The sequence below is a fragment of the Poecilia formosa genome, unplaced genomic scaffold (assembly GCF_000485575.1).
Source record: "Poecilia formosa unplaced genomic scaffold, Poecilia_formosa-5.1.2 Scaffold155, whole genome shotgun sequence".
Classification (NCBI taxonomy): Eukaryota; Metazoa; Chordata; class Actinopteri; order Cyprinodontiformes; family Poeciliidae; genus Poecilia; species Poecilia formosa.
The window spans coordinates 797,519-810,585 of record NW_006800094.1 but is presented as its reverse complement, the minus strand read 5'-3'; the positions used below and the strand labels follow the sequence as shown (position 1 = coordinate 810,585).

At 43.3% G+C, this 13,067-nt stretch overlaps 2 protein-coding genes across 4 annotated transcripts in view; one reads left to right on the top strand and one right to left on the bottom strand.

The window, feature by feature from the left end:
• The first annotated feature begins 1,871 nt into the window (after positions 1-1,871).
• Positions 1,872-7,924, top strand: phox2a (paired like homeobox 2A). 2 transcript variants are annotated; one of them, XM_016677396.1, is made up of 4 exons: positions 1,872-5,014; positions 5,761-5,948; positions 6,311-6,806; positions 6,907-7,924. In XM_016677396.1, exons 1-3 carry the CDS (start codon positions 4,792-4,794, stop codon positions 6,803-6,805), a joined length of 906 nt encoding a protein of 301 aa, XP_016532882.1. In that variant the 5' UTR covers positions 1,872-4,791; the 3' UTR covers position 6,806; positions 6,907-7,924. The 2 variants fall into 2 exon arrangements, with proteins under 2 accessions (XP_016532882.1, XP_007564188.1); XM_007564126.2 differs by having other exon boundaries at positions 6,311-7,924.
• Positions 7,925-8,110: 186 nt separating this feature from the next.
• inppl1a (inositol polyphosphate phosphatase-like 1a) overlaps positions 8,111-13,067 on the bottom strand; it is a 32,861-nt gene continuing 27,904 nt past the window's right edge. For both annotated transcript variants that reach the window (XM_016677429.1, XM_007564125.2), the window contains exons 24-27: positions 12,931-13,017; positions 12,086-12,815; positions 11,298-11,431; positions 8,111-10,047 (exon numbers count right to left, since the gene is read on the bottom strand). In XM_016677429.1, the coding sequence (XP_016532915.1) occupies positions 9,948-10,047; positions 11,298-11,431; positions 12,086-12,815; positions 12,931-13,017 (1,051 nt within the window). In that variant the 3' untranslated portion in view covers positions 8,111-9,947. The remainder of the gene's footprint in view (positions 10,048-11,297; positions 11,432-12,085; positions 12,816-12,930; positions 13,018-13,067) is intronic.

Below are 13,067 nucleotides of genomic sequence, written 5' to 3'. Positions count from 1 at the left end.
GGAGCACTATGGGGCGGATTAGTGGCCTGGAAGGGACCGGTTCCTCCTTTTGAAGGGATTAGTTTAAATGCTTGAAAGCGGGAGAGCTTGATTCGCTCCTGGATCTGGATGCTCTCTTTTTTGGGGGGGGGGGAGGGGGGATGTGGAGACGAGTCTAACTTTGAAACAGTTTAAATTTCTCGGTAAATTCACCTCTGAACCCTGCAGACGGAGACGGAGAAGCGCAACAGACGGCTGGGGGCCTGGATGGAAGAATGAAATCTCATTTGTTGAAATGCGTGCATATCAGTAGCTGTTTGTAGGATTTCCAACGGCCTCTTCGTACTGCTCCACTAAATATTTTATTTATCTATTTTCTAAAAGTAAAAGGGGCTGGGATTAAATTCTGAATTACAATGATTATGTGTTGGAATTACACTCATAATCATCTTCATAAATCTGCAATGCAATGCAGGGATCCTGAAATGTAAATCTGCAGACAAAGCTGGCCAAAGGTTATATAAGCAAAATTTAATTTTGGACCCGATTCTAGTTAAGCCCACCACCAACCACCACAGCAGCACTGAGTTCCCATTCTTATCGCTCTTGCTTATGTATGCTTTTTTTTCCCTTTTTTTTTTTTTTTTTTTTTTTGGGGGGGGGGGGGGTTTAAAAACGTTTTTGTCGTTGATTTTACTTTTTATTTGTAGCTTTTTCAAATTTGCTTAGCATTTCAACATTTTTTATTATTATTTTCTTTTAAACAATTAATTTATTTATCCAGTGTCCTACATTACACAGCTACATCCCCAGAGAGAAAAAAAAAGTCTTATTAGCTGGCTCACTTACATACAGTTACATACATACAGTGTGTTCTCTGCTCAGACATAGACAACAGAAATGATTAAATCATTTTTGAATTATGACTCTGTTAACACAACTCTGACTGCATTAGTCAACATAATCCCAGAGAGAGCCCAGATTTCCCCAAGCCTGCAGTTAGACGTCTTAAAAAATAACATAACCCCCCACTCCCCGACCCCCCCATCAGGATCAAATCAAGAATATGAAACTTTCTTAAAATGAGGAGGGCTTTTCAAACTGTTGAGCATCACATATTAATATCAACACTGACGCGCTTCGAATTTTCTCCGAGTGTAAGATTTCATACATTTAATCAAAACAGGAGTGTGGCATCCCTCTAGGCTTTGTTGTAGGATCACTGTTGTTTAGGCTCTGGCCACCAACCGCAATGCCAGATGCACGCTGACGACGCTGCGCTGTGAGCACCAAAAACTGCACCGGTAACATATGTAAATTAGTTAATTTCCCATCCATCTCCACGTCTGTGTCCAGAAACCATTGGCATTGACTCCAATGTTCAACTGAAATTGGGAAAGGTGGGAACGAGTACAATTCAAACGTCTAGGTAACATGTTTGCCTATCAACTTCGCTTCCAGCATCACGTTAAAAAAAAAAGAACATAATGAAATGCAATTTTTTGGCAAGCTTCAGATTCATTAGAAACAATTTAACTTTTAGACCAGCACATTTGTAATTGGATGTTTTAGTTTAGTAGATCATTGTTTATCTTTGCAATGTATAAGCAGACCTTTCATGAGCATTTCATGTAAACAATAGAGCTGAGTCTGCTTTTTTTTTTTTTTTCCAAGCAAGGTGCAAACTCTATCCTTGTGCAGGAAATGTTTAACCAAGGCTGGTCAAAGATTTTGTGGGGCCTTAAGCAAAACTAGAGTTGGGTGCCCCCCATTTGTCACCCAACTCTAGTTGGGTGACAAATGGGGGGACAACTCTAGTTGGGTGACAAACTAGAGTTGGGTGACAAACTAGAGTTGAGTTTTTTTTTCACTGTTACCTACAACAGTTACAGTTGTAGGTAACTTGTCACCCAACCAGCCACCAAAGCACCACCAATGTACATCACAACGTGTCCAAGATTAACCGTTTGCGTCTTCTGCATATGATACCCTCAAATTCCACAATTTGATTAATAGCCAACAATGAAATGATTTAAATAAATTGAGTGCATCACTAAAGCTGTTTGCTTCACCCCTTCAAATATTCCCTTTATGTTATTAAATAAATGGCAACAAATAAATTAGTTTCAGGATTATTCATTTGTTTAGCCAGTCACATCCAAAGCACAACTTCAGAGTAGAATCAGTCGTATTTTGAAGGAGGGGGAAAATTTAACGAAGTTTACAATCACACATATAAAATACTGACTGAATAAGTTGCAGACTGTGTGTATGAAATGTTGCTCAAGCGCATTTATGACGAGCAGACATTGTTAACTTAATCAGATAATTAATTGCATGTTATTAATATTGCAATCCTATACATATATCTCTCTATTTGATTACTACTGGTAATTTGTCAGTTTTCTAAACTCAAAGTAAACTTACGTTTTTTTTTACTTTTTATTATGTTTTTGCTTTAAATTTGCTGTCCACAAACCACTGAAGCAAATTGAAAAGTAGTCTGTTCTCCACCTATGTAACTAGCAAACTCTTAAGTTTTGACATCTTATCTCTGTGAGATGTCAAACACTCCTGTAGCTCCCACTGCTGGCCTGGAGGTCCTTAGCAGCAGCTCAGTTTGATTATATCTTGGCTCAACACAGTTTTCACTTTAGATTATGATTTTTCTCTTAGTAAAAAATAACAATATATAAACTTATTTTTATGTACAAGAAGTTGACTCTTTTCTGTTCAGTTTTTTTTTTTTTTTTTGCTCCACTCTGCAGTATAGACTGAGTACCGGGAGCCTCCCATGCTTCATTCATCCTCCGACTCTCACCAACCACGCAACAACTGCTGTAAACAGATCTTATTATTACTAAAGTGAACACAGAGTGGTGGGTTAATGCCATTAAGGAGCATCATCATGCAGCCCCTGGTCAAGCAGAGATAAGAGTGCGCACTTTTGAGCCTTTATTATGACATTTTCCGCGCGGGCACGCAGGCCAAACTCAATTAATTCCTCCCGTACGAACACAACGTAATTTTGGTTTGTGGATCATATTATTCGGTGAAATTTACCCTCCATAATAAAAAGCCTGTTAATTTCACCAAGGGCACACATAAAGCAGGGAGCAGCAGAGTAAAAACAAAGCATCTGTACATGTTTGAGAAGCTTTGCGCTCTCGCAATGCCTCCCGGTTTCGGAGCCTCTGTGTCACGGAGGGGCCGCGTGGGATATGACTTATCACATTGTATGACACCGTACAATAAACTTAAACCAATTTATGAAGCGTCAATGCGTTTATGGTTAGCCCGACGCGTCGCGTCGCGCCGCGCCGCGCTCGCTCGTCTCCGTAGCCGCTGAATCCCCCCCACCCCACACACACACACCTCTCCGGTCCGATACATCAAACTGACGCGCACTCTGGTGACATGTCGGTAAAAAGTGATCGGAATCAAATCAGAGCTTTTAATCTCGCCAATCACCGTCACATCTGGACGTTTTCCCTCACATAAAGACTCGGGTGGAGGAGCTGCGGCTGCTCCTGCGCATCAGTTGGAGACGCAGAGGAACTGTCCAGCTTTTTGAGAATCACGGGGCCTTGCTGTCTTAAAGGAATTATGCGCATAGGGAAAATAATTATTATAGTCATATTAAATAAAAAAAAAAAAAAAAAAGATTGTAACTGGAACGATTATGACCGAAGTATACATTAAAAAAAAAAAATTAATATTTATGCTAAGTTTGTCCCGATGGACAACAAATGGGAGAAAAGGCCTCAAGAATAGTTTATGATGTCTAAAACGTCAAAAAAAAACAACATTTTCTAAATTCCTAAGATCATTTTAGCAACATAATTTTAATTTTTTTAATGAAATTCTCATGGAGATATTCATATATCAGTGTCTCGATGCAACAGTCCTTAGGCTTCCAGCTATATGATTTACTACAAATTGTAAATGAACTGAATTGAATTTGACTAAATTCCATTATAACTTGGATCGAATTGGGATACATCTAACTGAATTTAAATCTCACCGTATGGTTAGATGACATTGAGTTGATTTAATATATATTTCCCAGAAATGAGTCGAACCTGTTTGTCTTTATAAAATGAATTGAGATTATGCTACACGGATAAACTGAACTGAACTGGTTATTTATTACACGCTAAATTAACGCGATTTAATGGGAACGTGAGAATGATGGTTAATTCTCGTCACATCTGGGCTGAGCTGGAAAAGTTAACTCCAGCAGAATTAGCTAGATACGTCCGGTAAAGGAAGCAGGGGCTTTGTAAGCGATTTGATCGGGGGGTGGGGGGGAAACCAGTTTTTTGTAGAACGGTGGTTTAATTAACGCCGTGGACCGCGTGGGCGGTGCAATGATCTTTGGTGGGATGGGGAAGAGGAGGTGGAGGGGCAGTCCGTTTCCACGCTCACTCACTGGTGGCATTGTCATGGAAACAAGACCACCGCTTCGCTATTGTCTCGCGCCCTACCGAGTTTATTATAAGCACCGCGCGAGCCGCAGCGCGCCGTCAAACGGAGCGCAGCGCGGAGAGGAGACGAGAGCTGAAGACACGCACAGACAGAGGAAGTGAAGGAGGAGAGAGAGGGAGAGAGAGAGAGAGACAGAGCAAAGAAAACATCTGGATTACCTAAGGGAACCCTTCCACACAGAGATATACAAACTAAAAGAGTTTGAGGGAGGGAAAGTTCGGAGATTCTGGATAGAAAAGCCCAAGTCCGACACGCCGTTACCGCCGAGAAACGAGCAGCAGCTGCGTGAAAGCCGCGGACCGGTGTCTGCACCGGCTCTCCTCCATGTATAAGATGGATTACTCCTACCTGAACTCCTACGACTCCTGCATGGCGGCCATGGAAGCGTCGGCCTACGCGGACTTCAGCTCCTGCAGCCAGGCCAGCTCCTTCCAGTATAACCCGATCCGGAGCGGGCCGTTCTCCAACCCGGGCTGCACGCCGCTGAGCACGGCCAGCTGCACGCTGGGAGCCCTGCGGGAGCACCAGCCCACACCGTACTCCTCCGGTAGGAAACGGCTGCTTTGCTCTGCTCTGAAGCCTTATTGTTTTACAGCCAAGAGGGACAAGTTAGAAAGCTGCAACTATTTTAAATATTCACTTGATTTGAACAATGTCAAAAAATAAAAAAAAATAAATGCTATTTTTAAGAACTCATAAACTGGACTTTCTCAACTATAACACAAATGATAACTGTATTTTAATTGAATATAACCAATTCCGTTCTCAGCACGAGATTTGCAAGAACAACGAGGCAATACGAATATTATTTAATCTGTTTTGGACTGTTTATTATTATTGTTAATAACAATTATATTGTTGTTGTTAATAATATGCCTAATTTAGGCATTAGGCATAAACTAAAATTACAGCATTTTGCACTGTATCTGAATGAATATCAGTTGCATTTTTACATTAAATACTATAACCTCTTAAATATTTATAAATCGGTATGTTAATTCTCAAATCTCAATGAACATTTGCTGAATTAAAAAAAACAAGATGCTAAACATATGCAGTAATGTAAGTATTTTCCCGAATAAAAAGGAAAATTATTTTTCAATATAGAAAAAAATATATCTTTTTGAATATTTAATTAAATTTTTATTAATTAAAAATATCCGGATTCAGAGCGACCCTGCCTTTTTACGCACCGTCTTCCTTCGCGCATTGAAATTCCGATCATACGCAAATTGTGTTTGCTCCATTAAAAAAAAACAAAAAAAAACCGAACCAATTCTTACTCCCTTTCAGTCCCCTACAAGTTCTTCTCGGACCCTTCTGGACTGAACGAGAAGAGGAAGCAGCGGCGCATCCGGACCACCTTCACCAGCTCCCAGCTAAAGGAGCTGGAGCGAGTCTTCGCCGAGACGCACTACCCGGACATCTACACTCGAGAGGAGCTGGCGCTGAAAATAGATCTGACCGAGGCCCGGGTCCAGGTGCGGGAAACAGGCTTTTCTATGTGTTCTTCTGCATGGTGCACCTCCAGAAAGTTCCTTAAATAGTTGGGTTATTGGGGCCTCTAATGATTATTGGAGGTGAGACGCAAAAATGATTACTAAAATTGAGGAGTTTTATGATAATTAAACAAAAGTTGTGCACCTCACTAAAACTTAATCTTCTTGGTTTCATATTAATAAATATTTTTTTATGCATAAATGCGTGCGGATGGAGGGTTGGCCTCTCCTCCTCCTCACTTGGTGGCTGCTATTGCATGTCCACTTGCTTCCGTCCGTCCCTCCTAAAGGTTCCTGTGTGTGTGTGTGTGTGTGTGTGTGTGTGTGTGTGTCTGTGTCTACAGGTGTGGTTCCAGAACAGGCGTGCCAAGTTCCGCAAGCAGGAGCGGGCAGCCAATGCCAAGGCCAACAGCTCTGGTGGCAACACGGGCAGCAACAGCAGCAGCAGCTCTGGGGGGAAGAAAGGTGGAGAAACAAGATCTTCGTCAGATGACGACGAGTCCAAGGAGTCCACCTGCAGCCCCACACCCGACAGCACCGCTTCCCTGCCCGGCTCGGCCAACGGGAACCTGGGGAGCCCCGCCAGCCTGAGCCCCAGCCCGGCCCCCACCAACAGCGGCTACACCAACGCCTCCAGCTCCCCGGTCCTCCAGGGTCTGAAGCCCCCCAGCTGGTCCAGCCTGGGGCCGTCCAATCCGGCTGTGGCCCAGCCGGCTGCTCAGACTCAGGAGATTCTGAAGGCCTGGCAGCCGGCGGACAGTATGACCGGGCCTTTCGCTGGAGTCCTGTCGTCCTTCCACAGAAAACCCAATCCTGCCATCAAGACAAATCTGTTCTGAGGTAAAAAAAATAAAAGAAAAAGAAAAAAAAAAAGAGGGGGAGAAGACGAGGACCAATCAGGAACAGATAAGAGCTTCAAACTTTTTTCTTTTCTTTTTAGTGGAGAAACAAAAGATGCCCACCAAGTTCTAGTCGGAGGCCAGAGAATACCAAGTCTGGTAGTCAAGGCGTGTTATGAAGCTGTACAGAATCAACCTGGGTGTGGACAGATTCCCAAGACTTTCTCTATTTAATGACATTGAACTCTGCAGGCGTTCAAGCGGTCTCCTGAACGCCTCCTTGCATCTTCTCTGTTTTTGTTGCATACTCACATTCCCACACTCTGCAGCAGCTCTGATGAAGTATGGAGGTCAGGTACGACCTAAAAGCAGAAATCCAAACATCACCCATCTTTGCTGAGGAAACAAAGCAAACCTTTACCCTCAAGCACAACTAGATACAGACTTTTTTTATTTTTTTTAAATGGCCCCAAATCTCTCTTTGCCAAGTGGAGCAGGGGTGCTTCAAAATCCAATTAGAGCTGGTGGGTTCAGACCAGACGCCTCCCCAGATCAGCTCATTCCCCCGTCCATGTGCGGCGCATCGAGTCCGGACGTCTCAGAAAACAGTTGCCACTTTGGTGAATCTCAAAAGGGTGCGGGTTTTTGAGTCAAATTTGTAGTTTAAGCTTGCAAATTTATGGGTCTGACTGCATAACTGATCTGTTCTGCTGATGGTAAAGCAATGCAATCGGTCCCTTACTTAAGACTGAAGAGGTTGCTTCCCCTTCCCTCCACCTGCTTCAATCAACTTTTCAGACCAAACCGGAATTACTTGTTCTAAAGCCTCATTAAATGTCCCGTTTTGTCCCTTAATGCCTCAGTTTTGGGCTTTTTCATGCATTCCTCAGAATGAAAAAAAANAAAAAAAACAAACAAACATGTATTTATTAATATTTTTCACACATCTTTGAGTGGCTGTAAATTCTGTAGATAGTAATATAAATATTAGATAGTTGTCCCACCTTTTTTTTTTCCACTGCAGAGCATCTGTCTCACAGGAACATGTGAAGCTCTGTCGAATGAGAAGTTACAGCACTACTCTGAATATTCTAATAAATCTACATTATGAAGGCACTACCTGACATATCTCATGATCTGGTTTCTTGTTTGTGACAAAATAAGGTGTTACGACATTGTATTAGACCGAATCTCCTGAAATTGAAAACACGTACTGTCAAACAGATGAGACAACAACAACAAAAAAAACAGTAACCCTGTGACAAAAAGGAGACAACAAAAAAAAAAAACAGTAACCCTGTGACAAAAAGGAAAACTATTAGAGTTTTATTGGAAAAAAACAACAAAAACAGGGATGAACAATTTACATTAACTTAATACGACCAAAACACAAGGCTACATATAACTGGAGTGTACGAGGAAAAAAATAACACGGTTAAGTCTCCATTTCACACACGCACGCACGCACGCACACACACACAAACACACACACACAAACATGAAACACATCTCTGAGAACACTGAAAGGATTAGACACATTTAAATGACATTTTTGCTTTGTGGTTTGGCTGTTTGAAATATGTGGAAGAAGAACACTGGGAACAACGAACTGGGAAACTTTTCTTACAGACGAATGACTGCTTTCTACATCTGAGGACTCATTTAAAGTTTTCCTTCAAACATTCTTTCACTCTAAGCTGTTAATAAATAGCATAGTGTGATTCTATAAAAATAGTGTAGCGCGTTACTTAAAACTAAAGAGGTCAAAGGAAAACCGCTGGCTAACGTGTAAAAACTTATTTCAAGGATTAGCGTCTATAGAGGCCGTTTCAGCGAGAAACAGCACCACCTGCTGGGCAAACTAGGGAGCACAAGTATGTGCAATGTGTTCGAGGGGAACAATTCCCACGAGTACAAAATGTGGCCCTAAAATACAGAGACATCTGAGATTGTGAGAATGAAACCATATAACCAGCTCTTAACCATAGGACGACACAATCAGCAGGGTGATGGTTTATTAAATCTGTTCCTGTAATTACACTCGGCTGTGTTAACCAACTCCCTGAACGCTGTGGCATTTCAAACATGAAATGAAACAAATAAAAATCTAACACTAATGACACAAATGCAGGCTCAGAAAATTGAGGCTTAAATAAAAGATGTAATATTCAGTCTCATGAGAGCTCGGTGCAGCACTCATGACTTGAAATGCATAGCCTTGCTCACTTTTACAGGGATTGTTCAGAACTTGCATATCAGCGCCTGTGGGTAAATAAAACATTTACGCCATAAGGAACTTCTTTCCAGTATTGTCAAAATGACGGCGTCAGTCGTGCAAGAACAGTATGACAAAAATGCTGCATCAAGGTGAAAATACACAGTTCCAGCTTTAAATGGATCAATTTGGTTAGCTGGAAATTCCCTTTATAATAAAAAATAAACATATAAATACATGCAATGACACTCACTACCGGCCACAAACCAAATAAACTGCAGCCCAGACATCATTACAATATACATGATCTGATGTGAAAAAGTTAGCTCAGATCAATCAAAATTCACCTAGCTAGCTTCCTTTCTGCCGCTGCACGCCGTTCGTCCACGTCACAGAACCTTCAAACGCTCATCCAACTGTGATTTCCAAAAATTAGGCTTTGAAATTCTCAAATGTGCCCAATTTGAACGAATCCTCATAAAGAATCCAGTTCTCAAACAAAAAAAAAAGAAAAAGAAATGTGCTTTAAATATCTTGCAGCTGCAGGCCAGATCTGATGTCACAACACAGATTGCACCTCCCCACGCATCAGTTTTACCTTTGTAACTCTGTAAAAAAAAAACAACAAAACAAAACATTGCATTTACAGCGAGGGGTTCGGTAGTGATGCTCCGAGGACTGAAATGATTAAATAAGGCCACGTCTATAACAACAACACCACTCATACAGTACAAATGAAAGAGGACGTTGGGTCAGCAAATGTTCTCGAAAGTACAAATGGAGTGCAATTTTCTCTCAGAAGGCACTGACTGGCATCAGTTAGCAGGTTCCAGCTCGGATCGGGTCGGTTTGGCTGAGAGCCGGCCGCGTGGGAGCCGGTGTGGCCCCACGCCGGTTTGGACGGGTCAAAGTCCAGTCTGCAGCAGCTCATTTCTGCTGCTGCTGCTGTCTGAGGCTCTCCAGCAGGATCTGCTTGTGAGCGGGATCCAGCACCCCGGCCTCCTCCAGGTCCTCCTCAGTGATGTCACTGGAAACAGAGAAAATGACGAGTGGAAAATCTTAAGCTGCTCCTTTTTGGGGGCACTTACACACAAAAACATAGGACTGAGTGCACAATTTTCAATATGTAGTGGTGTTTGGTTAATCCATATAAGATATAAAAAAACAAACAAAAAAACAAAACAACGTGAATAAAATTAGGATGAAACAAGTAAAAGGGAAACAACATGTTTTCATAACCGTCAATGAGGTTCCGGCTGGATATTTGACAGAATCAGTAGAACTAAATTAAATTAGTTTTCTCAAACAGACCCCTTGTTCAATAAATTTCCAATAAAGTTAAAACTTTGCTTTAGCCAATTGAAAACCAGTTCTGATCGTTGTCCTTCTGGAACAAACGACTGTGTCCAAGTTTCAGATGAGAAGCTGAATAATTTGGAGGCGGTGCTTCATTTCCTGTTTCCACACGTTTTGCGACAGAGCAAGTGAAAATCCCAGAGCATTATGAATCCACCGCCATGCTTAACAAGTAACGCAGGTCTGAAAGCTTTATCTTTACCTCTCCAAACATTCATCTAGCATTTTTTTCACCCCCAAACAGATAAACATTTGTATCGTTTGATCATAACACATCGACGGTTTTGATTTTGAGCCAGTTGGTTCAGCAGCTTCCAGTTCATAAAAGCCTTGAGCATAAACATCCCAACCAGCTTCGATTCATCACTGGGTTTGAGTCAGAATGTTCAAGATTAAAAACAGAGATTTAAATAAACACAACTGCTTCTGGTAATCAGAATAGCTAAATGTTCAACCAGAAGTTTGCTGATGTCTACAAACCAGTTGAGGTCCCAGTGCAAACCTGCTGAAAGACATTTATCCAAATATCAGTAGAGGTGCACGTGGATGTTTGAACATTGAGCGTCAAAATTACTGCACATGCTTTAAAATCTTAAGACAAAAGTTGCACATCGTTTGGTTAAATCACCCCTAAAATACACAAAATGTATCATTAAAAGCCAAACATTAATATGACATTTATAGCTTTCCGCTTTTCAAATCATTCATTCGCAGTTATGACATGAAAGCGTCATGTATTTTTGTTATAACTGTCACCAGTAAAAAAATATGTGAAGATTAAAAGATAAAATACGTGGAGCTTATATCTTTAAGGGGCTTTTCCTGCAAACTACGTGGTCACTTGCTGCCCGGGGTCTTTCGTTCCAGTCCGCCACAGCATCAACACAAACCCAGGCGGTGTGTGTTTGTGATGATGGCTACCTGAGGAACTCCAGATCGTCCCAGCCGTTGTGCAGGAGCCCCTGCTCGTATCTCTCCAGGCCCAGTCTCTGCAGCCACTCCCCCACCGACGACTCTCCCACAGACAAAGATGAGCTGCTGCTGCCCCACAGCGCCTGGACAGGAGAAATGCAGCATCAGCGAATCACATCCGACGACAACAACAACTATTTCTTGCTTCTTTTTTAAGGCTGGATGTGAATTAGTGACACACAAACACTGCTTTTGAAAAACATTCTTATTTGAAATGCGCATCTCTAGGACACCAGTCACATCAAGAAGTAAGATTTACATCATTATACTGCACACAGCATTTAATCATATTATCGAATACATTCATATTTGTTAATGCTATTATTGAAGAAGCATTGGGGGAATTAGTAAAACTAACAATCCTGACAGTTGGGGCAGTTTTATTTTTAAACGTTAGTGAATTTATGATGACAAATTTATCACGATAAATGATAAACGATACGACAAATGCCCACCTCCAGTTAACAATTCCTTGAAAAGTACTGAAAGTTACAACCACAAACATCCACGTATCTCGTTGGGCTTTATGTGATGAACCAACTAAACAGAACCATTGCTGAAAGACGACTGCACACAGCAAAACATGTAGAAGAAGCTGATCTGGGTGGTGGAAGCATCATGCTGTGGGGATGCCTGTCTTTGCCAGAGACAGGCAAGCCGATGAGAAGATGGGTGGAGCTAAATACATCGAGAACCTGGAGGCAAATCTGTTAGAGGCTGGAAAACACTAGTCTCACCTCCTCTGGCATGTCCTCTGCTATGCTCTCTGGGATGGGGTTCCTGGGCGGGAAGGTGCGGCAGGCATCTAGGATGCCAATGGTTGGCGCTCGAACCGGGGGTGGCGCCGAGGGAGCGCGGGGCGGTTGTCCAGGAAACTCGCTCTCGCTCAGAGTCTTTGCCATCTGCAGCACAGAGCATGACTGATCGTCCAACGCCCCGGCCGCCCCTCGCCTGAAACCGTCCCCCATGACCAGAGGCCCTGCGGGACCGGCTGGCGGGATCCTGACCTCGGCCAGGTCCGGGTAGAGCGAGCGAGGCTTGCTGAGCTGGGCCTCCGCCGCCGCCGTCTCTAGGGCTCCCTTAGGGAGAGGAGGAGGGGGGAAGTCGGGAGGCGGGCGATTCAGGGTGCTCCCGACTGTTCCTCCGATGCCTCCGCCTTGAGCGCCGGCCAGGGTGGCGCCGCCGCCGTCGTCCTCCGAGGAGCTCTCCTCACTGACTCCGCGGGCCGGGTGACCCGCCACAACAGTTCTGCGGGAGTGAGCGGGTCCGGAGGCTGCAGGAGGAGGTTTGGTTCGAGCCCCGGCCGAGGGAGGCGGGGCTTTAACGGGCGGGGCGGTCGGAGAGGTAGGAGAGGAGAGGAGCTCAGCAGCCGACGGGTGGGGAACGCCCTCCAGGATGTAGTAGGCCGGGTTGTTGAAGCTGTTTTTGCCGATCGACGACTCGCCGTCTGGCGTGTCCTGTTTGGACCTTTACAACACAGACAGAATCAAAAACATCCAACATTTTAATCTCTCCTTACGGTTCATCTGCTGCTCGGTTAGGTTTTGTGTTATGAATACGAGCGTCTCTCGTGAGTTCGTACCTTGCGGCGTTTTCCTCCTTGCAGTTTTTTTCTCCCTCCTCGTTGACCTTCCCCAGCTCTCCCAGCTGTTTACGAACCACGGACTGTCTGCACCACAAACCAGTCAAAACAATTCAGCATGCAGATCCAAAAAAGGG

Coding starts and splice junctions, on each gene's coding strand:
- phox2a (XM_016677396.1), top strand. CDS start 4,792: ATGTATAAGATGGATTACTCCTACCTGAACTCCTACGACTCCTGCATG. Junction 5,015..5,760: donor GCCCACACCGTACTCCTCCG/GTAGGAAACGGC, acceptor ACTCCCTTTCAG/TCCCCTACAAGTTCTTCTCG. Junction 5,949..6,310: donor TGACCGAGGCCCGGGTCCAG/GTGCGGGAAACA, acceptor CTGTGTCTACAG/GTGTGGTTCCAGAACAGGCG.